The following is a 26,957-nucleotide window of genomic DNA, read 5'->3' on the forward strand; positions in this document are numbered from 1 at the left end:
TAGAAATTGTATTAAAGCTTTGTTAATATGTATAATAAGCATTTACAATAAGCCATTAAAGTTCCTGAGTTGGATTCATGTTTCTCAGGATTAAATATCGATTGCCCTATTACAGAAAATCCTTCAGCGGAGCTAAAACAGAACTCACTGTTCTTACTGTTATCATCACTATTTCTAAGCCCTAGTCTCAGAGCATATGTTTCTGAGAGTTTCCCAGCAGTCTCATTTACAGGACTCCTCACACTGGGAAAGCCTCGTTTATCATTCATTACACAATAAAGATTGAGCTCTCATGTAGCTTCCACTTCTCCTATTCATTTTCCACATTTCATTTTCACTGTGTATATTTCTCCAACACACAATAATAACATTCAACTGCTGATCAGGCATATTTAACTTCCTGTCCCACACTAATTTGAATTCTGGAAATTAAGTAGGGTGAATTCGGGTAAATCAGCCACATTGTGACAGTCATCATAAAAGGAATAGTTTGCTCAAAAATGAAAATGTACTCAACCTCAGGTCATCAAGATGTAGAAATTTAGCATTACATCACTTGCTCACCAGTGGATCCTCTGCAGTGAATGGGTGCCGTCAGAATGAGTGTTCAAACAGCTGATAAAAACAATAATCCACATAACTCCAATCTGTCAATTAAGATCTTGTAAAGTGAAAAAACTGTTTGTAAGACACAAATCTAACATTAAGACACCGGCACCCATTTCCTTTTGTGAGCAAGTGATATGACGCTAAACGTCTCCAAATCTGTTCAGATGAAGAGAAAAACGACATCTACATCTAAGACGGCCTTAGGGTGAATAAATATACATTTTTGGGTGAACTATTCATTTAATATCAGAAAAACAGAGGTAGATACATTAACAGCCAAAGGTCCAGTTCCTTTCCCAGTATCTCTGAAACCACTATCAAAACCATTCAATTCAAATAAATAAATAAATACCCCACAAATCAATTTCATAATCAATAATTTATGGCAAAAAAAAAAAGAATATGAACATCACACTTCCATAACATCTCTGAAAACTTCATAAAGCAGTCGTTTAAAAACTGAAACAATACATTAGTAAACTGAGAAATTCAAGATCCTGGCGTTTCACACTGTGAAGTGACTAAAGCTCATTATACACAAACAAAAGCAAAATAATGATGGCTTGAAAAAAACCATAGCATGAGAGGTACTCTGCAAGTAGTCCAATAAACAGTAATCAATACCTGAATCAATGCTAAAATCCATTCATTATGTGAAAGTTATTCCTCTGTCCACTAATCTTCCTTACATGCGGTGGGTGTTCATAGGACTTTCATATATAAAGATTAGATGGATTTAACTTTAAATCTCTTTTTTTTTTTAAAATCACATTCTAGAGGACATTTAAAGATTCAAAATAAACAACATTTAAGCCTCAGTTGAGAAAAAGTATCTTCATGAATCATGTAGCATTGGATTCATTTAGAGAATACTGTGGCGACACATTCTGGAATTGATTAAGGTTTACGGGAAGAGAAAACAAGCTTTGACTGACTCTATATTCAAAATAGGTACACAATTAACAGCGCAGTGTTCTACAATTGCAAGAGCAATGATATTCCACTTTTGTCCTGATTTATAGTACAGTAGTACAAGGCATAAATCCTTTGAACACATTTCACTGAACAAAACGCAGACTCTTTGGACACAACTTCAAGATGGCTTGTGTCACATCCCAAAGGCACAGAATACCCCACAAATACAAAATATTTAAGGCTCATTTCTACACTGACATAAAAAAATTTCTTCTCATGTACACCACTATACAAAGGCTTTCCTGATGAACAATTTTTCTTTTATACAAATAATTCAACTGAAAAAAAATACTGTTTTAAGGAATGTAAATATACGTATGATACACTAAAGAATATGTACAACCAAACACATTCATGTAACGAAACAAAAATGTAAACCGTATGAAAACACAAAGTGCTTTCTTCTTCAGAACCAAAGGCAATTATTTATGCTGTACAATTAGAAATTATAAATACATTAATCTCGCCTGCTTGGTGCTGTTCTCTGTGCACGTACACAAGTGAGACAGATACAAACCAGAGATGCTAGTTAAATTAGTGGCACGCCAATATAGTATGTTAAATTAGTAGCTTTGATTTCCAGTGCAGTGTGTTGCAAATACAACATGTATCTGAAATGACTTTCATTTCAAGCAGTAGATCTCACTAAACCAAATGTATACATTTATTTAATATTACGTCACAGATGTAAACATTCGCTAAACAGCTGTTGATGTATATAGTGCCCTGCAAAGGAAAAACGCAGGAACTTTTTTGACTGAATTTCTGGATTTTAAACACCTTTTTTTGCTTTTGCATGGAAGTATAATGCCATAAATGCCTGACAGCAGTGCAACATTTATTGTGTTTGAAGCTGCATTGGTTTAAATCAAAACTCAGCATCAAGAGGGTTTCAGTAGGTCTCCTGTGATCAAGTGCCATTTATCTGTTATCTTTGGCAAAAGTGTGCATCATCCAGTTCACCTTGGTCTTCCAGCTCTCTCTTAGAGCTTCATTAAATTTCACTTTAAAGTTCTTCAGTGCTTCCTCTTCAGATTTCCCCAGTGCCAAAGAGTCCTGAGAGAAAAAGAACATTCCGTCATGATGGAGCGGGAATGTCAGTACTGAACATATTCTATATCCACCTGGTTATGACATTCATTATTCTTCTAATGAATGACTCTTAAAGGAATAGTTTACTTTTGTTTACTTTTTTTCACCATCAAGCCACCTAAGATCTAGATGAGTTTGTTTCTTCATCGTGACAAACTTAGATTTACGTTATTTGCTCACCAATAGATCCTCTGCGATGGATGGGTGCCATCAGAATTAGAGTCCAGATAGCTGTTAAAAACACCACAATAATCCACAAGTAATCCACACTAAAATCTTGTAAAGCGAAAAACTGTGTTTATAAGAAACTGATTCTTCATTTAGGGGTTTTAACTTTAAACCAATGCTGTTGGCCAATATACATGTCCATAATCCATAATAATGCATAATCCTATCCACTGTTGTCCTCTCAAATCAAAATCCACCAACATATTTGTTTAGAACGGTTTTGGACTATTTACATGGAACTTGTAAATAGTGTTTGATCTATGCAAGCTGTATTTCTCTCCTGATTCAGGCAATACATTATTATGGAAAGAGGACATTTTTAGAGTATTTTAGCTAGAAGTTAAAACATTTTGATGAATTGGTTTCTTATAAACACAGCTTTTCACTTCACAAGACATTAATTGATGGTCTGAAGTTGTGTGGATTACTGTCATGTTTTTATCAGCTGTTTGGACTCTCATTCTGACGGCACCTATTCATTGCAGGGGATCTATTGGTGAGCAAGTGATGTAACGCTAAATTTCTTTAAAACAGTTTAGATGAACTTTCAGCAAAGATGAATTTTTGGGTGAACCATACTTTTAAAAGGACAGTTAAACTAAATTATGTAATCATTTACTAAATTAACTTTCATGTTATTGCATGAATTACTGTCTTCTGTAGAACATAAATATTTTTAAGAATGTCTCTCTCTTTTTTTCTCCATACTATATTTCCACAAAAAAATTAAAGTTATAGAGGTTTGACAATTATGATGACAATCTTGAACTCTATAATGGAAAATGATAGGTAACATTTAGTTTTAGCCTTGTCTTAAAAACCAATCTGATACATAACTGTCTTTAGATGTCATCCATTTAAATTTGATATTCCATGCTTGCAAAGCACTAGAGAAACAGCAAATATCAGCCATCTCATTGGTAATGAATAATTCCTCTCTGTGCAGTTCTTACCTTGAGATATTGTATGTCTTTGGAAGAACTGAGCTCAGGGAGTCCTGCAGCTTTCATCAACGCAAAAAGATTCACAAAAAGAGTCCCATTCCTGCAGAGGATTTTGTAGGCTTGTTCGCAGCACTGACGAAACCTGGCGAAGATAAGAACACATGTACTCTTTCTTTATTTAATAATGAATTTTACATATTCTCTTTCCCAACTAAAACCTTCCATTTATTAGCAGGTTACATATAAATGTAGTCTGGTTATAAGCAGTCAGCAGTCTCCATACTTTACAGAGGTAATGTAAAAAAAAAGAATTCTGTTGGAAAGCATAGAAACTTAGTTGCTTCTTTTTGTGCCGACACTTTTACACAGGTGTTGAACTTTTGTATTGCTGCTGATGAAAATGGAAGTAAACTACAGAACAAGACCAGTTTAGAATGGTTATAGTATAGAACAAACCACTAAATGAAAGTCAGAATATGCCAACTAGCTTTATGTTTGCGATTAAGTTGAGAATTAGGCCATGAATTAAGAAAAAACATATGTACTGACCGTTCAAATTTCTCGCTGTTGTTGGTCCGTCCCTCCTGAATCACATGGACAAAGTCGTATGTCAGAATGAAAGGCACACGTTCTCTGTTGATCCCGAATTTGCTCTTGAAGTTCCCCAAAAAGTGCCCGAAATCTATATGGAATAACTGCAAACAATAAAGAGAAAATCTTAAGCATACCTTCAATTATTATAAAATTCACACTTAAAAGACAATTATAAAATTTACATTTATTCATTTGGCAGACACTTTTATCCAAAGCGACTTACAATTGAGGAATACAGGAGTATGTGAAATAAGATAAGTGCAACCCATTCTCATATGGATGGCTGGTGCCATCTTGTGATACAATTTATGATTACACAGCACTGCTGGGGCACGGAGTTCACTCTCACCTGACCCGTTTCCCTGATCATTATATTGTCACTGTGACGGTCCCCTATTCCCAGAACATATGTGGCTACACAGTAGCCAGCGCAGGAGAGGGTGAATTCCTCAATTGCTTGATCCAGCTTATCCCTGAAAAAAAAAAAAAAATATATTAATTCATAACCCATTGCTGTTTTTTTTACAAACATACGTATAATGTATATTACATATAATAGATAAATAGATTAGCCTTTCTTAAAGGGTTAAACATTTACAGCTTTGTTTCTGTCTGATCATTTTCAGTCACTCTATGACTCACCTGAGACATTCAACATTAATATTGCCTTGTGAATATGTTATATGCCTCTTTCCACCTTAGCTCAGATTCCATAAGAAGTTAAACTAGAAAGTAAACTGCTCAGTAAATAATGCGCTCCCTTATGTATTCCCTCATTTCTTAAGACCAAAATGCAACAAGAAAACATTAGACAACATCATCCAATCTGCAAGCAATGGACAGGACCTATTACAAGTGTCCCATACTCCTTACGATTTAGCATAACATTTACAGTAAATGGACAAGCAGCACAGAACTGGATATGTCCACAGGGGGCATATATCGGTTTCAGACAAGACATCATTGTCTTCAGTTTACTGCACTTTAGTTTCAAGAGTATAAACAGGATACTCGAGGAAAAATCATGCATGCATCATAGTGAGTAGCTGTTTTTTTTGTGTTTTTTTTTTGGTAAGCCACATACGCTTAACCAAAAGTAGTTTTGTAAGTTGCCTAAATGCTAAAACATCACACAGATAGGATGTTAAGATCAGTCATGTCCGCAAAGGACTTCTGAAGATTAGTTTTTCCACAAAAAGACCCCAACACTCAGACTTCTCTAAAGCAGACTTCTCTAAAGCAGTGCATTTCGGAAAAGGTCACCCCCCCCCCCCATTCTGACAGGATCGACAACTTGCAAAAGCATACTGTTACACAATGCAACACACGTTGTGGTTTCATCTTAGTGCTCAGCTTTTATACTTGGCTGTTATCACAAAAAACAATAAGCACATGAAGCCACTTTCGCAGAAAACACCTGCCAAGAACAAATGAAATTGTAAACGCAGCATAACATGGGGTAAATGTACTCCACTGCTGCAACTTCTGCAACCAAAGTGCATTTGATGTTACCCTATAGTTTCATATAAACCAAAGGTCAAATGAGCCAAGAGAGTTTAACCCTGTGAGTGAGGTTTGAAAGTAGAAAATGCATTGCATGTCTCATGCAAAATCCTCATGTGATGCTAAATTTGTTGGCTACGTTACGCTTGCTTGCAGCATTCACACCACACGGGCTGTGGCGCGGTGTAAGGTTAGAGAGTGTGCTGCTCACCCTGGGTTTTTGGATTTAAGCCAGTTGAGAAGAGCGTCCTTGTTGAAGGCAGCGGTGGCTGCACTGTTGCTGTTATTTCTCTGGATGTTGGCAATAGTGTCAGAGTTTTTCACCACCTCGATAAGACCCGATTTATTTCCAGTTGACAGGCATCCGTAGGGCAGCATTCTGGGACCCAACAAACAAACATAATTAAGAAATTACTTATTTTTAATATATATATTTTTTTCACAGGATCTAAAATTTCTTACAGGAGAAATAAAAAAATTATAAATTAAGATAAAAAATGTGTGTGTGTGTGTGTGTGTGAAATATTACACGTGTGTAAATAAGATTTTTATTTATAACATTACATATTAAAAATAAATATTATAAAAATATTACATCTATAAAATATTTATAGATTACAATGTAAATAAAAAATACCCCCCCCCCCCCTTTTGTTTATAATCTATACACAATCTATATAATCTATATACACAAGCGCTAATATACAGGTGCTTATTCACTGCACACATTTTCTGCAAATTAATAATCTTGACGAATAACAAAGTAAACTATACAAACCTGAGGTCAAGACCTTCTGTTTTCCATAAAACATCCATTAGCTGAATCATCTGAAGGGTTAGCATATCCTGCCTCAAATCTAAAAAAAAAAAACAGAGAAAAGGCTCAGTCTTTGTTTTTTTTCAATCAAAAACTGAGGGGGGAAAAGATCATTAGTACAAGCAAAAACTGTGTAAGCATGACTTTGTGTCCATACCGTCTCCATTCTTGAAGATAATGCCCACATTATCATATTTGTTCTTGTACATCAGCCACAGAGGTTTCATCTTTGAGTCCATGAACTTACACTTGTCTGCACTGAAACAAAAAAGATTAGAATCAAGAACACACGTCCACAAATGGTTGCAAAACAGGCTATTTGCTTTCTGGTAAATGCTTGTATGCGTAACTTGTACAGTATGTTATGCACCTAATCATTTAGCGGGATTACCCTGAAAAAAGATACATTGCTTCTGTAATATTACATTATACCATTGATTCAGTTTAAGCTTGAAAACTTAAAACAACCCATAAAACCTTTAAAAAGTGCATAATGAGAGATTACTTAAAAATTGTTTTACACAATCATTCCAGTTATCGCAAAATCTACATTGCTAAATAACACACCATCTGTAGGATGTTAACCAAAGAAATATCATTTAACACGAGCTGACACAACAACATATAAAATCTATTATAGATGTTATATTATCTGATTTAAGAGTTTACTATAAATCTACTTAATTAACATGCATTTGAATGGTACCATAGTTCACACAGCACGATGCTTGGGTTTAGAGGAGAAACGACATCCGAAAGCGCTTCCATGTAAGTGTCCTGTTTGATGCACACTTTCATGTCCTCTGTAGTCTGTATCCTGGTTGCTTTCTGACTGCCGGATTTCACAAAGTCATTGAGAGCTTTCATTTTATTCAGAGCCTCATTCTGTCGGGGACAGAGATAATACAGAAGTATATACAAATCCATATACGCACACATTACATTTGGTGACGATCACAAAACAGGACTGGATTAAAGCAGTAGGGATTTAACATGCGTGTGATAATCAGTATCTGAGAAGGCATGTAAAAACGTGCTGCAAACTTTGAGCAGCAGAGTGCAGTTCCCCTTCCTTCCAGTGGTTTGGCTATTATTAAACATTCAAAAGAAGACGAGTTCTGAGTACAGTCACTGTGGAACTGCTGCTGCAACAAAAAACATATTCCAGCACCCTTGTGCTTACTTACTATATTTATACATGTACATATATGTGCCTGAATGAACAGGCGTTGTTTCATGCAAGAAAAGACACAGCACAAAGTGACAATTACCAGAACCGGTAACAGAGAAAACAAGTCAAGTGTTAAGTTTGGGGCCCCAAGTGTCAAAAAGGGCCCCGGAAAGCACAATACAAGAGAATAAAAGTAGTTTGCATCAGGTCATAAAAGACTAGTTAATAAAAATCCCTCACAGTGCATGCAAACATATAACACATTAGGAATGTAACAAACCTGCTTCATCAAGCTCTTGATGTGAAAGATGCTCCCACGACAGTACGCCTCCAGAATAAGTCCAAATCTCAAGCTGACTGAGGACACATGCATTTCTGACCTACAGAGGAAGCAGAAACAAAGCCTAAATGACACTGAAAGGAATGGGGGTGCATTGCTGCAGATCACTATGAGAAGATGAATTTATACCTGAGGTGCCAAAACAAGAAGTGACCTATTTTTTTGTTGGCCAGGGCTCTCTCAAGCAAGAAACAGGTCAAGTCACAATCCAGGTAGGATTCATACTTCAGAACCTGCACTAGTTGCAAGAGGTACTGAAAGAGTTCATCATCACTGTTGAGAAAAAAAATGCATTAGAGGAGCCAAGTTGAATAGAAATAAATCTGAATATAAATCCCTCATAAATATCCAGTTCAGACAAGGCTCTCTTGACATGCAAATTAAATAAAACTTTAATAAAATTAATTATGTAAATGATTAATAAAATACCTGCTTATTTGAATGTCTCTACAAATGTTAAAAGCCATATGAATAAAGGTATTTTTTCCTATGATTTTGACATGTATGCATGACAGAGCCTGTGCTGACTGTGCTTTTGTGGTGTAGTTTTTTTTAGCTCTCAGGTGTTGATTATAGAGGCAGTGTCACCCACCTCAACTTCCTGAGGCAGCGGATGGTGAAGGAGCGGGCATGAGGGTCAGGGAAACTGTAGTCCAGAAGTTCTAGAGCATGTATAGCAGGCAATTCTGGCCATTTTCGTAACAAACCAACCATCTAAAAAAAAGAAAAAAGAAAAACAAAATGCACTGAATAAGAGTGTACAACAACCTCTCAAACCCTAAAGTTTAAAAGAAAAGCATCCTGGGTGGTAGTAAAGGTGTGTGAGAGATGTGATATAATGAGCAAATCAATTTTAATATTTAATTTTTAAGAACTTTTTTATTTTCAAAATACTCCTTTGTAACAAATGACCTGAAATAAAAGGATAATTTCTGGTTTTGTTTTGCATTTTTGACACTTGTTTGACTAACCTCTGCCTCCAAAACCCTTTAAGTCCAAAAAAGGAAAATAAATTCATATTAAAATGTAAATGACAGAAGCAATTATATTCACATTTATTTTAAATGTGCATTTTATATGGTTTTCCTGGAATAATTAACCCTTATATTGAGTTCCGGATATTCTGAACTTCTTTTTCTCGAAAATTATAGTTAATGTCATTTTATCACATTGGACTAAAACCTATTGACTTTGCTCACACAGAGAATAACAACTAGTTTTTATACTTTTTTTAGTTTGTTTTCACCTCCTCGTTACACTTGTGGTGCTCCCAGACAAAAATCACTGACAAAAAAAAATCTCTATATGCTATATTATTACCAAATATTGGATTCAATCTTTTTATCAACTTGTTTTGTTTCAATTAGTACAGGTTTTATATTTCTCTGATTGTAGGCCTCACTGACCTGAGTTCATGTACATTGTCAAAACTGCCATTGACAAAAAGACTGAATGAAATGTTTGGTGATAATATAGCATAATGAGAGAATTACAAGCGATTTTTAAAAGACCCCCAGAACACCAGCTTAGATAAAGGATTTTTAGGAACGCAAAAGGGTAAATTTTTCAATGCCTAAAAATAATCATATCCCGAGGAACTAGTGGTTCAACATACCTGAGCCACGTCCTCGTGTTTGTTCCACTTAGTGATGAGAAGGAGTTTGGGGAGGCTCTCCGGGTATTGCTGCCTCACCTCCTCACGTAATTTCCACAGAAGCTCCTTCTCATCCTCAAAGAACTCGGTGTAATTTTTATTGTCCACAATCTCTTTCAGTTTCAGGTGCTAAAAAGAAAACAGTCACATCTGTTTAGATTAAAGTCTCCTAAAGTAGTTTTAGCGCTTTCGTCTCTAGTGATAAGAATCAATCATTGGAAAACATTCAATGCTTCAGCTAACCACAACTCTTAACAGTGCTGTAGAAATACAGGCCCTAATGTAGCAACCATTTCCATTTCATGGCATGTTTCTCCTCTAACAGACCAATTCATGTTATTACTTACCTCTTCTTTTGAAGCTTTTTCACCATTCATTCCCAGATCATTTAGCTGAAAATAATATGAAGATAATTTCCATAAAACGTACAGACATTATGAGAAGCATACAGACATTAAGGAGAACCACAAAAAGGCACCTTTTCAATTGGAGGATAATACAGGGGGTGTGGTCTGATGTTGGGAAAGCGAATCAGAAGACCGGCCGTGCTGTCAATGTTTGGATTTTTCTCCACAGTGCCCATAGGATTCAACAAATCTCCTTTATCATCTAAAAATAAAGCGACTGAGCTTTTAAAACCTGAACTGATGCCTCTTATCCTGATATGAAATAACCATTCTAAATAAAGTCACTTACTTACAAGACTAAATGATTGAAAATAACTCGACCAAAGGTCAAACCAGAAGAAGTAGCTGTAAACAGCATGAGCTACTGTTCATTTTACATGTACATTTATTCATTTGGCAGACACTTTTATCCAAAGCAACTTACAGTTGAGGAATTCAATAAGTGATTTATCATAAATATACAAGTAAAAGTACCTGGGACTGATGGCCATGTGGACAGGGAAAATTCTCCAGTTTTTAGCTGGTCCTTGTAGTCAAACACCATCGTGTTAACCCAGGCTAAAGGGCAGTCCTGTGAAAAGAGAAAAGAGGGTTGATTTGGAGGTTTATTAACCATATTGGGATTACACTTTACACAACAGTCTTTTTATGTGGGAGAGGTGACACTGTCAACTAAACAACGCTGTACACTAATGCCAGAGTTGTGGGAGGTGACGATTTAACCGACTAACCAAATATTCCAGTCACAACAGCAGTGATTACAAACAGACCCATAAAACAGATCTAATCCTTTCTGTGTAGGATTGAAAATGTAGTCCAGTTGTCAAAATAAAGAGCTGCTATTTGTAGAGACAGACATTACCGCAATCAACAGTGTTTTTAGAAGCGCCTGTTTGTGAAAAGAGATTCAGTCAAATATAAAAGGTGAAATTAATAGATAAAAAACTGAAAGCTTGCTGCAAATATCTGCCCATTTTAACAATATTAAACTAAAACAAAAGAAAAAAAGTTACATTTCTAATCCAATTCCACAATCCATGACAATGTAGCCTAAATCTACATAGTATATGTAAATACACAGGTTACATTTATACACTTAAATCTTAAATAAGATTCAGAAGAACTTATTTACACACTATTTTAATAAATGTAAATATTATATTGTTGTAAACGAAATGTCGTAAAATAATATATAATTCATAATAAATTATAAAATAATGAAGAGATTTTTTAAAAATAATTTTAATAATGTCAAATCCTACATTTTACGTGTGAAAATCATTTGATCAAAGAAAAATTCTATTCCAATTTATATTAATTCAGTATTGACAAAATCGACACTGTAACTATATATGGAAATCCATATTTGAAAACCTTAAAGGTAATTCAGAAATGATTTTTTATAATCAATTTATAATGAATTATAAACATTTTAATTACATTTTATAAAATAATTTATAATTCATAAAGAATTTCAGAATACAGAATCATTTACAGAACACTGCAGGATAACTAAAAATATAATTTTATAGATATTATAGATTTTTTTAAAAGAACATGATTTCTATTACCATGCATCTACATGTGAATATTTCATCAGAATCTAAAGATAAACAATACACTTAAATTTCAAGATGGTGAAATATGGGGTTCCATCAGAACTAAAACAATGCACAGTATGTGCACAGTACGTATACAATGCAATGAGTATAACAGGAGGAGACACTTTTTTTCTATTCATGTCCCACGCCCATGTGGACTTCTCTAGTTTGCTGGAAGAGAAGTAACACTGAAAGCAGAAGTGGATGCGTTGGTGTTGCCAACAGCAGTCCACCATATACACACAAAAACACACACACACACACACACTATGACACCTGGGAATTTCAACACTGCGCCTTCAGTTAACAACACGCTATATGACAAAGACAGGGCCATGAAGAGGCGGGCTGGTGAGTTTTGATTTGACATCAACTAGCTGCTCTGTCCTAACGTTTAATTTTGGGTTACCCGCATTGAGCGAAAATGGATCACAACATCCTGTTGTGAGGGTTTAAATAATATTGCCTCATGCTGACTATACTACCGCAACATTTACTGTGAACATCTTCAGCAGTCATGCATGTCAAACACTCCAAGTGTAGCATCTGTTAGGTGTCTCATCTTTTATCAGTCAGTCTGTTGGTTGTTAAGGGACTTGTTTGCTTTTAAAACTACTGAAACATACCGCTCTTTTGTTTTTCTTCTTGGTTGGGCGCTTCTTGGTCTTCTCAATGACGCCGTAGATGGCAAAGCAGAGGCGGCTCATACGAGGCAGGTCACTCACGCCGATGTCAAACACTAGTTTCTGGTCCCATACGGGGTCAGAGCAAACACTGACCTCATTACTGATGACCACTTTGCACAGGAGCTCACTGCCATGGAAGAGGCCAGCCTGAACCACCAGCTGAGAGAAAGAGAATGATCGCAGAGCTGGAAATTAGTCTCAAATCGGCCTTAAAAAGTCTACAGTTTTAAGAAGAAGAAACATACTTTCAGTTTTCTGAAAATAAAAGAATGCATGAATGAATGAAGTGAGTGAAGTATGAGGAAGTAAACGAGTTCCTGGCATAAAAAGCATGTGGAGTAACTTGTTACACAGAACAGTTGCCACAAGAAAATTATGTTTTTCTCTAGCAGTGGTTTCAGCGAAAAAAAAAAATTCAAAACCTTCTTAAATTCAAATAACTACATTCTTATCATTTACAATGTCCGTAAACTCTATCCTCTGAACATAAAATACAATAATATTTTTTATATTATTAAGAAGAATCAGCCAGAGGACAAGACTGACTAATTCAAAGCTCTTTGGCAAGAGACGAGAAAGACATGCAGAATAATAAACATTGAGAATAAAGCAAACAGAACACTATGAACAATGAAATGAAAATGTGAACTGTTCACACGAATCATGTCAAAATATTATTCTGACATTGCTAGCTCCATTTTGAAAGCCAGATTTCTTAAAAAAAAAATTGCTGTGAGGGAAAATTACATGAACGTTTTTGCATGATAAAATTCTTTGTCATGTAAACATGTTTAACACTGTCCACCACTGCTGTAATTGTTCCTCAAGCAGGTTGAAAAAAAAAAAATATCTGACTGGTCTACATGTGTTTCTCATGAATTTTTTAAAATAGAAGCAGACGTTCAGTGACTGTTGACTTCTCCGACAAGCAAAAAAGTAGATGCGAGTGGTGAACAGAAGCAACAGTGCCGGCCTTTTCTAAGAATCTAGGCCCAAGAGAGAGCCGTAAAGCCAGATAGTCACTCCCCACTTCCTGTTTTGATGTTTTACTTAACCGCTTCTGATGAATTATGGGAAATATGTGGTCAGGGTCACATGACCACAGTGTTCATGATTTCACCCCTCACTACCTGCCACAGTTGAGTTGCTAAACAACCCAACATGCATCCTACTAACAATATACAAATGAAGATACACAAACAAACATGTAAACAAAAAGGCAATTTTACCTTCATGCCTTCATCCGCGTTTACTCGGCTGCCCTGTAGAAGGTATATATAGAAAGGCTCATTGATAGACCACAGCGAGGACGTGTTTTGCTGTTGAGAAAAAAAATATTATTTAACATCGGAAACCTTTTCTTCATTATCAAATGCTTGTATTTTCTTTTGCAAGCCAAAAATCGAATGTGCAAGCATGCTTGACAGTTACAGAGAAACCAAAACCAAACAACAGAATGAGGAACTAACATTAGCTCGAATCTAATGTTGTCAAGGTAAACCAAGCAGTTCATTTTGGTTCAGTATCGTTCTTTCATCGAATGGTATATCAGGTACATCAGACAACCACAGAAGAAACGTACATGCTCAGTAGCGATGGGGAAGTTGATTTGAAACAGCTATATGTTTAAAACTGTAGTTAGCTACACTGCAAGCTGCTAATAAAATAAATTATATTGAAGCTATTTTAGGGGGAACTAACTTTATAAATGCATTCCTCAAACAATACAGGCAACAATTTATTTTTGCAACCAGAAACATATGGTTTTTAGAAAAAAATTCATATAAGCATGAAAGTCCAGTCCTTAAGAGATTATACAAAAACACAAGATTTTACAAATTAGCCACCAATTTGCTAAAGCGTAAAATGGTTACAAACTGCCATGACGGTGTGTTCGAAAACTTAGCTCGTTTAAAGGCTTAGATATTGTTATACTAATTCAAACTAGCTAGAGTTGCTACAATTAATTTATTTATTTAAAAAAAAGTTTTTATTCCATCTCATTAATTCAAAGCACTTATATAAAGGGGTCACACATGATCAAAAAGTCACCACGGGTAAATGATTGCGATGTCGTATTGCAAATCAATTTCAGAGAGGTTGAAGTCTACAACAAAGGCTACAAGAGAAACATGACAATAGTTCCCCTGTTAATAACAGATCGTGTTCCGGTGTAAATGTGCCTTCTCACCCTTTTCAGAGGTAGCGGGGGTGGTTTGGACTGAGCACGACTCCTGGACACCTGGTTACTGAGGCCACCCTGTTCCTCCTGGTACTTGATGATGACTGAATGATGCACCATGGTCAGGTGTGGGGTGATACCTCCATGCAAACATGTAAAAATATACTGCGAGAGTGAAAAAAACAAAACAAAAAAGAGATTAAGACAAAAATTAAAAATTAACAAATTAAGACAAAAATAGCTCATAAGTTCAAGATACATTGAGTTATGGTGCTCATTTGGGACACATCATGTCCTGAATTCATTTTCTTTGTATAATTTCTTGTCCTCTGTCCACTAAAAAAATTAAAAAAGCCTCTAAAATTCTTAAATAAGAAATGAATGAGGAAGAGCATTTTTTTTTCGTAAACAGACACAAAGAGATAGACAGTGAGGGATGGAAACGGTCGCAGAGGTACAGATGGTTTTATCAGTTCCTGTTTTCCAAAATGTACACTATAAAGAGCGGACCAGATCCAGTACTCCTGGACTAATCATCATCAGATCCTGCGGCCTGTTCATTTAGGTAGCGTAATGCTGCTGAAATCACATTATCTTTAACTTAGTTGATGTTTTGAAGGGTGGTAGAAATGTATGACTCATCTTTGGAGGTACGAGCGGTTTCTAAATCAACAACTACTTCAGAGCAGTAATAGTGAAGTGAAGTGTAGTGAAGTGACATTCAGCTAGAGCTGAAACAACGAATCGATTTAATCGATTTAGAGCTGAAACAACGAATCGATTTAATCGATTAAAATCGATTATTAAAATAGTTGTCAACTAATTTAGTCATCGATTCGTTGCTAAATAACTTTTATTTGCCGTAAGCGGCTCATTTCGTGCATATTTCAAATCTGCGGTGACCAAAGTGTGGCATAATGAGCCACCGGAGGTTTTACTCAGCCAGTACAACAGGAGAAGTAGCGAATAGCCAATAGCTGGCCTTGTTTTATGTCACGTGCTTCCCGAACAGCGTCTCTGCAGCCATAGACATCATATGATGTCTATGTCTGCAGCATTCAGCGTGATGTGGGAGTACTTTACATTGAGCCTTTAAAAAAAGAAGAGTAACCTGCACTACTGCACTGTTTAAGGGGACGTTCACATATCGCGTCTTTTGCGCGCTCAAGTTCGTTATTTCCAACACCGCACCGCATCGAGTTAAAAACATCTCAACTTTTCAGAATGCAGCAACCGCACCGCGGGTCATGTGACAAGAACTAACCAATCAGCTTCATCCTTTCCCGTAACAACGTTAAAAGCTCAGTCAAGATGAAAGGAACAGCTGATCATAGTTGTATATGGATTTCCATTTTGAAATAAATTTAGTAGCAGAGCTACTGCAAGCGATTTTTTGAGCTGCAAATCCATTTATCCTTTGCTGAAATTTCCGCGTCTTCAAGGAGAGAGCACGTCATGGTTGCTTAGCAAAGGCAGACGCCTCAGGGGCGCTTCTGCGCGAGCGCTTTGGAAAGAAGGAGAAAGCAGTGCGCCTAGCGTTTTCCACGCTTTTTTTTAGGCGCGATTTGTGAACGGCCCCTAAGACTTTCATTTGTGCAGATTCTCCAGTACAATGTTGTTTGCAAATGTTTAGTCATAAAAGCTGATAACATTGCTTTTTAACAGTTAACATTTAAAGCTTTACAAACATGTTCTGTGATCAGTTTGTCGTTTAACAGTTCAAAATTCAGTCGTGCAGCCTAATTATGACTGAATGAGAGAGGTAAATGTAGATATTTGAAATGCACTTTTTTTCTAAGTATTATTCACTGCTCTTTTTCACACAGCAGGTTTTTTGTGTGTGTCCTATTTTTTTTTCTGGACAACCTTCTGATGGATTTTACTTTAAATTGTGAGTTCCATTCAGGTTTCATGCCATTGGCACTTTTTTTGAAGGATTGTTTACAATTTCACAGCAAAAGCTATAAAGCTTTTTCCCAGTAAATAATAAAATACAATGTACTGCAATTTTATTCTTTTTTATCCTTATTCTTTGTGAAAATATGTCCGGAAAGATTCCTTAATAAGCTTTGTTCAGGATGTTAAACTACTTTAGGAGGTCTAAGGACTGCCATGGTGAAAACATTATTTGAAATCTTGTGAAATTTGCTAGAGTATGGGTCAGTGTTCTGATTGCAGAAGAGTTCGACAAAGGATTACTAACACAATAAAACAACTCCAGGTATATTTTTGATGAGGATATGACAGTGCAAAATGGTTAAAATCTCTTAAATCTATGCTGAATGATAAAGGCAATTTATTAATAATTTACTTGGGGGAAAAATGGAAAAAACTAAAATATAAGTACATAAACCGATTAATCGATTAATCGTAAAAATAATCGACAGATTAATCGATTATCAAAATAATCGTTAGTTGCAGCCCTAAATCGATTAAAATCGATTATTAAAATAGTTGTCAACTAATTTAGTCATCGATTCGTTGCTAAATAACTTTTATTTGCCGTAAGCGGCTCATTTCGTGCATATTTCAAATCTGCGGTGACCAAAGTGTGGCAGTAATGAGCCACCGGAGGTTTTACTCAGCCAGTACAACAGGAGAAGTAGCGAATAGCCAATAGCTGGCCTTGTTTTATGTCACGTGCTTCCCGAACAGCGTCTCTGCAGCATTCAGCGTGATGGTGGGAGTACTTTACTTTGAGCCTTCAAAAAAGAAGAGTAACCTGTAAACTCTGCACTACTGAACTGTTTAAGGGGCCGTTCACATATCGCGTCTTTTGTGCGCTCATGTTCGTTATTTCCAATGTAGGCTCATAATGGAAGCGACGCGGTCGCGACGCGCCCGTTTTTCCGATACTATTGGGGGCGTCCGCACCGCATCGAGTTAAAAACATTTAAACTTTTCAGAATGCCGCAAGCGCACTGCGGGTCATGTGAAAAGAACTAAATAATCAGCTTCATACTTTCCCGTAACAACGTTAAAAGCTCAGTCAAGATTAAGGAACAGCTGATCATAGCTGTATATGGATTTGCATTTTGAAATAAAGTTAGTAGCAGAGCTACTGCAAGCGATTTTTTGAGCTGCAAATCCATTTATCCTTTGCTGAAATTTCCTTGTCTTCGTGGAGAGAGCACGTCATGGTTGCTTAGCAAAGGCAGACGCCTCAGGGGCGCTTCTGCGCGAGCGCTTTGGAAAGGAGGAGAAAGCGGTGCGCCTAGCGTTTTCCATGCGTTTTTAGGCGCGATATGTGAACGGCCCCTAAGACTTTTATTCGTGCAGATTCTCCAGTACAGTGTGTATGTCACATTGTACTGGAGCAAATGTTGTATGTCTCCAGCAAATGTTTAGTCGTAAAAGCTGATAACATTGCTTTTTAACAGTTAACATTTAAAGCTTTACAAACATGTTCTGTGATCAGTTTGTCATTTACCAGTTCATAATTCATTCGTGCAGCCTAATTATGACTGAATGAGAGAGGTAAATGTTTAAAGATATTTGAAATAAACTTTTTTTCTAAGTATTCACTGCTCTTTTTCACACAGCAGGTTTTTTTGTGTGTGTCCAATTTTTTTTTCTTCTGGACAACCTTCTGATGGATTTTACTTTCAATTGTGAGTTCCATTCAGGTTTCATGCCATTGGCACTTTATTCGAAGGATTGTTTACAATTTCACAGCATAAGCTATAAAGCTGTTTCCCAGTAAATAATAAAATACAATGCACTGCAATCTTATTCTGTTTTATCCTTATTCTTCGTGAAAATATGTTTTGAAAGATTCCTTAAGCTTTGTTCGGGATGTTAAACTACTTTAGGAGCTCTAAGGACTGCCATGGTGAAAACATTATTTGAAATCTCCTTGTGAAATTTGCTAGAGTATGGGTCAGTGTTCTGATTGCAGAAGAGTTCGACAAAGGATTACTAACACAATAAAACCACTCCAGGTATATTTTTGATGAGTATATGACAGTGCAAAACGGTTAAAATCTCTTAAAAATCTATGGTGAATGATAAAGACCCTTTATTAATAATTTACTTGGGGAAAAAAATGGAAAAACTAAAATATAAGTACATAAACCAATTAATCGATTAATCGTAAAAATAATCGGCAGATTAATCGATTATCAAAATAATCGTTAGTTGCAGCCCTACATTCAGCCAAGTATGGTGACCCATACTCGGAATTTGTGCTCTGCGTTTAACCCATCCAAAGTGCACACACCCGGAGCAGTGGACAGCCATTTATGCTGCGGCGCCCGGGGAGCAGTTGGGGGTTCGATGCCTTGCTCAAGGGCACCTAAGTCATGTTATTGAAGGTGGAGAGAGAACTGTACATGCACTCCCCCCACCCACAATTCCTGCCGGCCTTGGACTCGAACTCACAACCTTTCGATTGGGAGTCCGACTCTCTAACCATTAGGCCACGACTTCCCCTAAAGACCTATGACGAATTCAAATCAAGGCCTCTGAAGAGCCTGGCAAACTTTATATTGCAGTAATATATGGAGTATACGTATATCTTTTTTTTTTTTAACTAGCAAAACAACAGGACAAGATATAAAAAGACATGCAGCTTGGAGTTTAAAAGTGTGACGCTTTCATATGAATTTAAAAGAAAATGTAGCTGTGAAGTCGAGAAGATGTTGTGATTTTCAGACTTACTTTAAACTGGCAGAGTGGATATTTTCCATAAATAAACTCCCATCTCCCGTTAATCTGAAGGCTGTAGTCCTCTGGCTTCTCCTGCTTTGTTGATCGGAACACGGTGGACTTCTTTCTCAAGGCGTTCTGTTTCAGAACAACTGGCAGGTCGTGCGGATCTTGCTGGAGAACGAAGGTCTCCTACGAAGTCAAAATGTGAAATGCATAACCAGGGGGTCTAAACAAATTACCGGTACATGGAAAAAAAAAACATGGAAAGAGATTCAAGTGACCGTCTGTTCTTGCAGTTTGGGATAATTTTTTTCAATATAGGCTGGAACTATTGATACAAGTCATGACTATAATATAATAAATACTTAATAAAATTTTTTTTTAAATATATATATTCAAATAGAAAACAGTTATTTTAAATTGTAACATTATATCACAGTATTACTGCTTTAACTTATTTTTATTCATTTAAATGCTGCCTTGTTGAGCATAAGAGACTTATCTTAAAAACATAAAAAATATCTTAAAACCTCAAACATTTGAATGGTACTGTATAATAAAAAAAAGGAAATTCTGTATCTGAATATAGACAAGAACTGAGAATGCAGGACTGCCAAGTTGATTGAGAGTGTGGGGAGACTATGCTTTATGGGAGTGGGTGGTCATGGTTCCCATGATTCTCATTTCCATGGTAACAGGAACTTCTCTGGGGCCTTTGAACAGTTTGTGTTATGAAAGGAGTCTTTGGCTCAAAAAAGTTAGTTAAAACATGCTCTAGTTATAGTAAAAAAAAAAGAAGAAAACTCCCTCATAATCACTGATATGCACAGGGTCATAGTTCACTTATGATAGTATAATTAATTACTCATAATCTGATTGTTTTTCTCTGCAAATGTGGTGTCGAAACAGTCTGGCTTTTGATGTCCATGTCATGCATTATAAAAACAAGTGCTGCTGGAGTTTTTCTTTTTTGTTTTGCACGCTTCAGACTCATTACAGGGTTTAAGATCATAGGTAAATAACATTTGTGTTGAGTGGGTGGGGGATTGACAGGCACCACAACACATATAAATACTATCAAAGGCTTCACTCTGGAAAACTGGGTCAGTGAGAGCCATGTGTGCCTGCAGATGCTGCAGTGACATCATCACCGTCTAAACGTCTCCTCACTGTTACGATTTGTGATATCAAAGGCAGAAAATGTGTCAGTCTAAAATTAGACTTTTGCATGAGAGGATTAAATAGTCAATGACTACATTACATGCTCATTTTACATTATCAGCACAAACAGAAAGCAGATACATAGTATTAAAGTAAAGTAATTAATTAGTTGAATTGTAGCATAAAAGAATTGTGTATTAATATGAACTTTACTCACCTCACTGCCCTCGAACTTCACATTGACAAAAATCTTTTTGACACTGCATGATTTCCCAGATTGTGCCCCTACAGAGCATGGCTCCAAGTCACATGGGAAGTTGAACTCCATCCATTGATCCCATGGCAACATCTGACGCACCTGAGCACGCTCTTCACAAAATGTCTGCATTTTCATTCGGAATTCATTCACCTCATGGTTTTTTTGGGATTCAAATTCATGGTGACCTGTGGAGAAGGTTTCGTGCCAATAAGAACAAAGTCAGAACGCTAAAACTGTCCTGTTAACATTCATTCTGAAAATACTACAAATACTAAAACTACCAACAATTAAACTCTCTGAGACACAAAAAAAAATGGTGCTGGTAATATTATCCAAAAATTAGCACAATGCTAAAAGCAAATAATAAAATCCAATTAATCATATAATCATACGTTTTCACTAGAATCTAGTCGAATTAGGCAGAAGGTAACATGAACATATTGTGTGACCATCCTCAATTTGTTTTTACAAAACTACCCAAGGTAAGAAAAGACTATCTCAAAAGGGGAAATGATCAACATGAACCTGATATTCTGAATCAGCCTGTCGTGTTCATAATTTTTGTTTTAGTTTAAATAAGCAAATTCTTCTTAACTGCTGAACAGCTGCCAAAACCATATCATTCTGCTGCAGTGGTGAGTAAACGTCAAGCTGTTTCAATTATGAGCCGTCCAAACACTCTGAGGTCAGCTGAGGACCAGTGTGACACAAACCTTTTCCTATAAGAAGACTGATCTGGGTGTTGATGAGCTTTTCGACTCGGTCTCCTTCCCGGGCCACCAGCCTGAGAATTGGCAAGAACAGCCGAACGTCACTCATGCGCCGCTGCTCATCTTCCAGCTCCTCCCGCTCCGCGGTCATGTTGATGCAGGTGAAAACGTAGGCATCCGGGTCACTCAGGGCACTGAACAGAGGCTCGTTCCTGGCATTCTTCCACACCATCTAAGACAAAAGCCACAATATCAGGATTTTAATGTGGCCAATGGGTTTGACTAGTACAGTTGATTTATATTAATTGTCCAGACAATCTAATACCCCTGTTTTAAATGTTACCCAGCATACGATGCTGTTACGCTTCCTGACTAGTTAAACCAGTAAGACTTCCTTAAATAACCAGCTTCACTAGAAAAACCATGCATTTTGTGCTAGCGAACATCGCGCCTATAGTGGTTCACCAGCACAGAAATAGCACAGAAAATTACATTTGTTCATTATCATCAAAGTATATTTTGTTTGTTTTATTGCGTGAGAACTTATCCATTCAATCAAATAATTTACTACTGAGAACCAAGCGTATTGTACAAACAAGAGTACATATAACAAAACTTGTCTGGGGTATATTGAAAGTAAAAAGGCGAAAGCAGTATATACAATTATTTTGTTTACTTCTTAAACAACTGGGTTACTTTCAGGTTTTTACTTTTAGATATAATTTCCGTCAGTTTTAAATTATTGAAATAAAGGATTTTTTTTTTAAACCATCCGACTTTATGAATATAATAACCAGCAAATGTAATAATTAAATAAAAAATAAACAATAGATTTTTTTATCACCAACCATCAATCAAATAATTTTGTGTACTCAAAATGTCCTGCTATCTAAAAAAATTTTTTTTATTATTATTTGTTAACTTAATTATTACAGATGCAGTTTTACGACCTCATAGTAGTGGTTCCTTAACATTTACTCACCCTCATGAACAAATCGTTCAGACCATTTTGTGAACCAAATTAACCGATTCATTGAAAGATCCGTTTACTAACTGGACTTTGACACTTCTCTCATAAACAAGGAGCTTAAAGATATGATGTTAAGATATTTTACCAAATAATGATTTCAATTTTTTTTTCTAAGATGCATTAAGAGTTTCAAAGTTGTATGGACCTTATTTGTGGTGCTTTTTTTGTCCTTTTTAACCTAAAATGTTGATGCTCATTACAAAAAGTCCATGTCAACTACAGTTCTGTCCATGTATCTACGTTCTCCAATTTCTGCAAAATAGTATGTTTGGTGTTTGCATGTGATCAGAGGGTCTCCTCACCTTCTTGATGGTACTAATGGTTTCACTGCAAGCTACGGGAAAGTTGAGGTAGATCCCCGTGGGGAGGAGGAACTCCATATTGACCTGTTGCCGACCCTCCCTCTCCCACACATCCTGCATGCCAAAGACCCCCGGCGGCATGGTGCAGGAAACTCATCTACAGCTGACCCCACTGCTGAACACAGATAGACGCTTTACAAAAGATCATGTCATACAATTCTGAACATGCATGAAGTGTTTACTAGCTGTTACAACCCAGTGAACCAATTACAGAGACAGGGAGTGACCTCAAGACGCTCAATTAATATTCAGAGAGAAGAGAGAGCATGTAACATATGCTGTGTAATAAATAATTATTAAGACACTTTGCTTGTAAAAGTGCAGCACATGGTCTTTAAAAAACATATAATTCATATTATGATTGATATCATTTTATCATGACTAGTAGCAATCGAATGTGTCAGTAAAAGTGTGATAAGTTCAGAATATTTGAACTGAATAATTAAAGAAATAGCTGATCACTACAACTTAAAAAAAAAATCAGAAAACATGATCATAATACTAAACCTCAATTAATACATGGTTCAAATAAAACCATAGAAATATACCGCAAGTTATTATAAACTTCAAATGTTGCACATGATCTTCAAAATTAATATAGAATATATTATTAACTTACTATTTTTTAAGTATAGAATATACTTCTTTTCACGTGGTAAATATTTAAAGTGTCTTCTTATGCAGTAAGTTTATACTAATCACAATATATAACTTTGTACTATATTTCTATGCAATATTAGCACTGTGCAATGGTTTGTATCAACCCAGTGACCTGCTAAAGAAAATGAAAGCAGTGCATACTAGGAAGTATACAAAATACAGTCAAAATATAAACTTGTTTATATGCACACAACGATACAATTACACTTTACACAATCAATGAAAAATGTAAACTGAAAATTCTATTTAAAGCAGATTTCAATTGCAATTAATCATAAACAGAAGTATGGTGTTCCTGAGATTAGATTTTACATTGGATTATATTAATCAATATCTTATATCATATATGCTGTGCATGTGTCTGAAGCGCACACTGCAGCTCTGTGATGAATTGTCGGACTGTATAGGGTTACAAAGCCGGCAGGAGGGCCAATATCCGAGAAACGTGGCGCACATCATCTTTTATCAGCACAGCAATTTCACAGATATTATAATATATTTAAAACTATGCGTCTGTCGAAAATATATGGGTTATATAAAGTCATAGCGATTAAAAAGATCACATTATTTGATGATGCATTTTTAAAAAGGCAGATGTCAACACATTTTTGCGTAAGCCACCATGAATAAGCCTCTGCTTGTTACACATTCTCGTAATGGGAAACATGAAACAATATATGACAATGTGACAGCGCCAACTTACCTTCAAGCGTCACCGGCGGTTCATTTCTCCATCTTTAGAAACAGCGATGCTCCTTTACTTTGACATTGAAGACTGATATCTTCCAGGTGCGTGAATCTCGGTCACCGATCAAGATGCCAGTATTTGAAATGTCTGAAATGACAGTAGAAGTGTTGATAATCCTTTAGTGATTGGAGGTGTTAAAGTGGCTGTCTGCACTGCGCGTTGAGCACCGCGTTCCTTCCTAACTCGTAGGGAACATCGACATGTGTTGTGTACGTTAGTCTCTCTCTCTCTTCCTCTTTCTCGCGCTCACTTACTTCCTCCTCTTTTCTCTCTCTCTCCCTCTCTCTCTTGTTGTCATTCATGCACGACATAATACTGACAATAAAAAAATGTCTGGGTTACCATGTCCTTCATTCAGAAAGAAATCGTCTGAATATGTTTGGAGAAAGCGTTACAGTAAAACATCAAATATATTTGATGTTTTGAAGACTAATGACTTTGAATTAACTGACACCGTTTTTTCCATTACATAAAACTATTTATTTTAACTTTCATGTAATAAAAGTTTGCACTTTTCATAACGTTTGAAACAATAGTAACGGTCCCTAACTCTTCCTCCGCACATCACCGTCTGGCTTCCTCTGCTTTTTAGGTCTGTTTCCACGCGTGCAACATGTTGCATTCGTTTGAAAGCCATCTCTGTAATTACTTCATTCTGGTCAATCATATTTATGCATTATGAGCTATAAATGAACAAAAGGCGATAAAACAAATAAAATGGGATCCAAATATGTGGTTCCTGATTCATCCCTGCGACTCGAATCTTTTGAAACTGTTCACCAAGATCCAGTTTATACTTGTATGGTGATGAAAAGTGTTATGTCAGTCACTGAATCATTTACTCAACCGATTCGCCAAAGATGCCGAGTTGTTCACGTTTCAATTAACTTGAACTGCGTATACAATCATATTTCTTCGGCCGCTTTATCTCCTTGTTGTGAATGAGACTTAAATTACAATTTTCGTTCACAAATGAGCTTTGGTTCTATGGGATTTTATGGTTCAGCGCCGAATATTGTTTAGACTGACAAAGACGACTGATTAACTGAAGGGGGCGTATTCGTTTAGTAAGTTCAACCAATGAAATGCTCACTCAAAGCTCGTACTCCAATACTATTGGCTCATGTTATAGTCAGTCTTTCAAGGCCGGTAAAGGATTCATTAATTTGTTTTTTTTAAACACGAAATGTGGTCCAGAGCATGTTTACTAGTATTATCTGAAACCAGTTATCACTTGATACCAGTAAATGCTGTACATAACACGCTGAATTATTGAACTTATTATTTCCTCATTTTAAATGAAACCGGTCAGACGTGTTTTCCTGTGAGAGAGTAAGGAAGCTCTATTTCTGGATGCCACTGACAGCGAATAACGATTATGGGTCCTTGGGGAAGTCACTTAAAAGCACCAGTCATTCTGTCAAACAGGCTAATGTTGTCTGCTTTCAGCAAGGAAACGTATAGTAAAAGGCTATTATTTTATTGCTGAGAAGAAAAAAAAAATTCGCAAAAAATGAATCTTAAAAGCGCTGCCCTAACTAAACCCCTCATCTTATAAATAATTGAAAGCCATTTATATATATATATATATATATATATATATATATATATATATATATATATATATATATATATATATATATAAATACGTTTTGTAATCCAATTGGAGTACAATCTCTGGCCCATTTATGAAAACACTATTGAATCCAAGTCCTGAAACTGCATGTAATTAGCCACATGCTGTTTAATCATCTGCACAGACATTCATAGGTCTTCTTTTCAGTCATATAAAAGACTATAGTGGTGCTGTGATGATAACAAGCTTCTAAAATGCACCACACCATTGAAAGCTCACAGCTTGTGAAAACAGGAAGTGTATGTGCAGAACAGAAACTCAGAGTGAAATAAAGCCAAAGACCCCTGAGCCCACATCCACCCACCTTCACCCTCAACCCACCAGTCAATGCAGGCCAAAGTGCACCACTCTGCCAGACAGCCGATCACCGCAGGGAAGTTACTGGAGGTGATGGGGAAAACCAAACATATGCAATGTCATTATAGCCCCTGTGCTAATCACATCGATCTGTAGGAAGAGACCTCGGACAGCCCTGCATCTGAGACCGTGGTCTAACAGTCATATTGCACTTATGATGCATCAATCACTTCTTTAAAATTTAGCTGTTAATGTAACAGTCTTACTCACCATGGCAACAGTTTCAGAGCCTGGTCTATCCTTGGAATTCTGACACTCCGTCTTTCATTACAAAGGATCTCTTGAGATCTCTTGTTTGTTTAACCAGCAGCTTGTGTTTGAATATGGGCTGGTTTTTATGTCAAGAAAAAAATATGATATTATATTTCTCTGTACAAATGGATTTTTGGTCTGGAAATAACAGATTTAAGCTGTAGTCTGTGTTTTGCACATCACATGCCTACCTTGAATCGAGGTTAGTGGACTAAGATATGTTAATCACTTGGAATGGACACATCTCATGTTAACTATTACAATACGTTATGCCTTTTACTGTAAACCCAAATAAATGGATTCACAGAAACATGTTAAGAGATGGTGTC

The 26,957-nt window shown here is 36.3% G+C and overlaps 1 protein-coding gene across 3 annotated transcripts; it reads right to left on the reverse strand.

Annotated features, from left to right (window-relative positions):
* Positions 1-1,324: 1,324 nt before the first annotated feature.
* On the reverse strand, positions 1,325-25,310 carry LOC132129793 (phosphatidylinositol 4,5-bisphosphate 3-kinase catalytic subunit delta isoform-like). 3 transcript variants are annotated; one of them, XM_059541560.1, is made up of 24 exons: positions 25,231-25,310; positions 24,339-24,470; positions 22,916-23,087; positions 21,587-21,815; positions 20,832-21,058; positions 19,463-19,642; positions 14,813-14,968; positions 13,851-13,940; positions 12,562-12,780; positions 10,809-10,905; positions 10,406-10,536; positions 10,275-10,319; positions 9,889-10,056; positions 8,866-8,987; positions 8,403-8,546; positions 8,214-8,313; positions 7,469-7,647; positions 6,920-7,020; positions 6,724-6,802; positions 6,157-6,324; positions 4,792-4,915; positions 4,398-4,543; positions 3,858-3,990; positions 1,325-2,640 (listed from the first exon to the last, which is right to left on the reverse strand). In XM_059541560.1, the coding sequence occupies exons 3-24, from the start codon at positions 23,054-23,056 to the stop codon at positions 2,506-2,508; spliced, it is 3,114 nt and encodes a 1,037-aa protein (XP_059397543.1). In that variant the 5' UTR covers positions 23,057-23,087; positions 24,339-24,470; positions 25,231-25,310; the 3' UTR covers positions 1,325-2,505. The 3 variants fall into 3 exon arrangements, with proteins under 3 accessions (XP_059397543.1, XP_059397541.1, XP_059397542.1); XM_059541558.1 differs by lacking the exon at positions 25,231-25,310 and having other exon boundaries at positions 24,339-24,606; XM_059541559.1 differs by lacking the exon at positions 25,231-25,310 and having other exon boundaries at positions 22,916-23,090; positions 24,339-24,606.
* Positions 25,311-26,957: the final 1,647 nt, after the last annotated feature.

Source organism: Carassius carassius, chromosome 46 (assembly GCF_963082965.1).
Source record: "Carassius carassius chromosome 46, fCarCar2.1, whole genome shotgun sequence".
NCBI lineage: Eukaryota > Metazoa > Chordata > Actinopteri > Cypriniformes > Cyprinidae > Carassius > Carassius carassius.

Bases quoted from the DNA above. Each gene is read 5' to 3' on its own strand.
- LOC132129793 (XM_059541560.1), bottom strand. From the start codon at position 23,056: ATGCCGCCGGGGGTCTTTGGCATGCAGGATGTGTGGGAGAGGGAGGGT. The intron at 19,643-20,831 runs GTGAGTAAAGTT...TTGACTTCGTAG, and splicing joins TGAAGTTCGAGGGCAGTGAG to GAGACCTTCGTTCTCCAGCA. The intron at 3,991-4,397 runs GTCAGTACATAT...TATCTTCGCCAG, and splicing joins AACAGCGAGAAATTTGAACG to GTTTCGTCAGTGCTGCGAAC.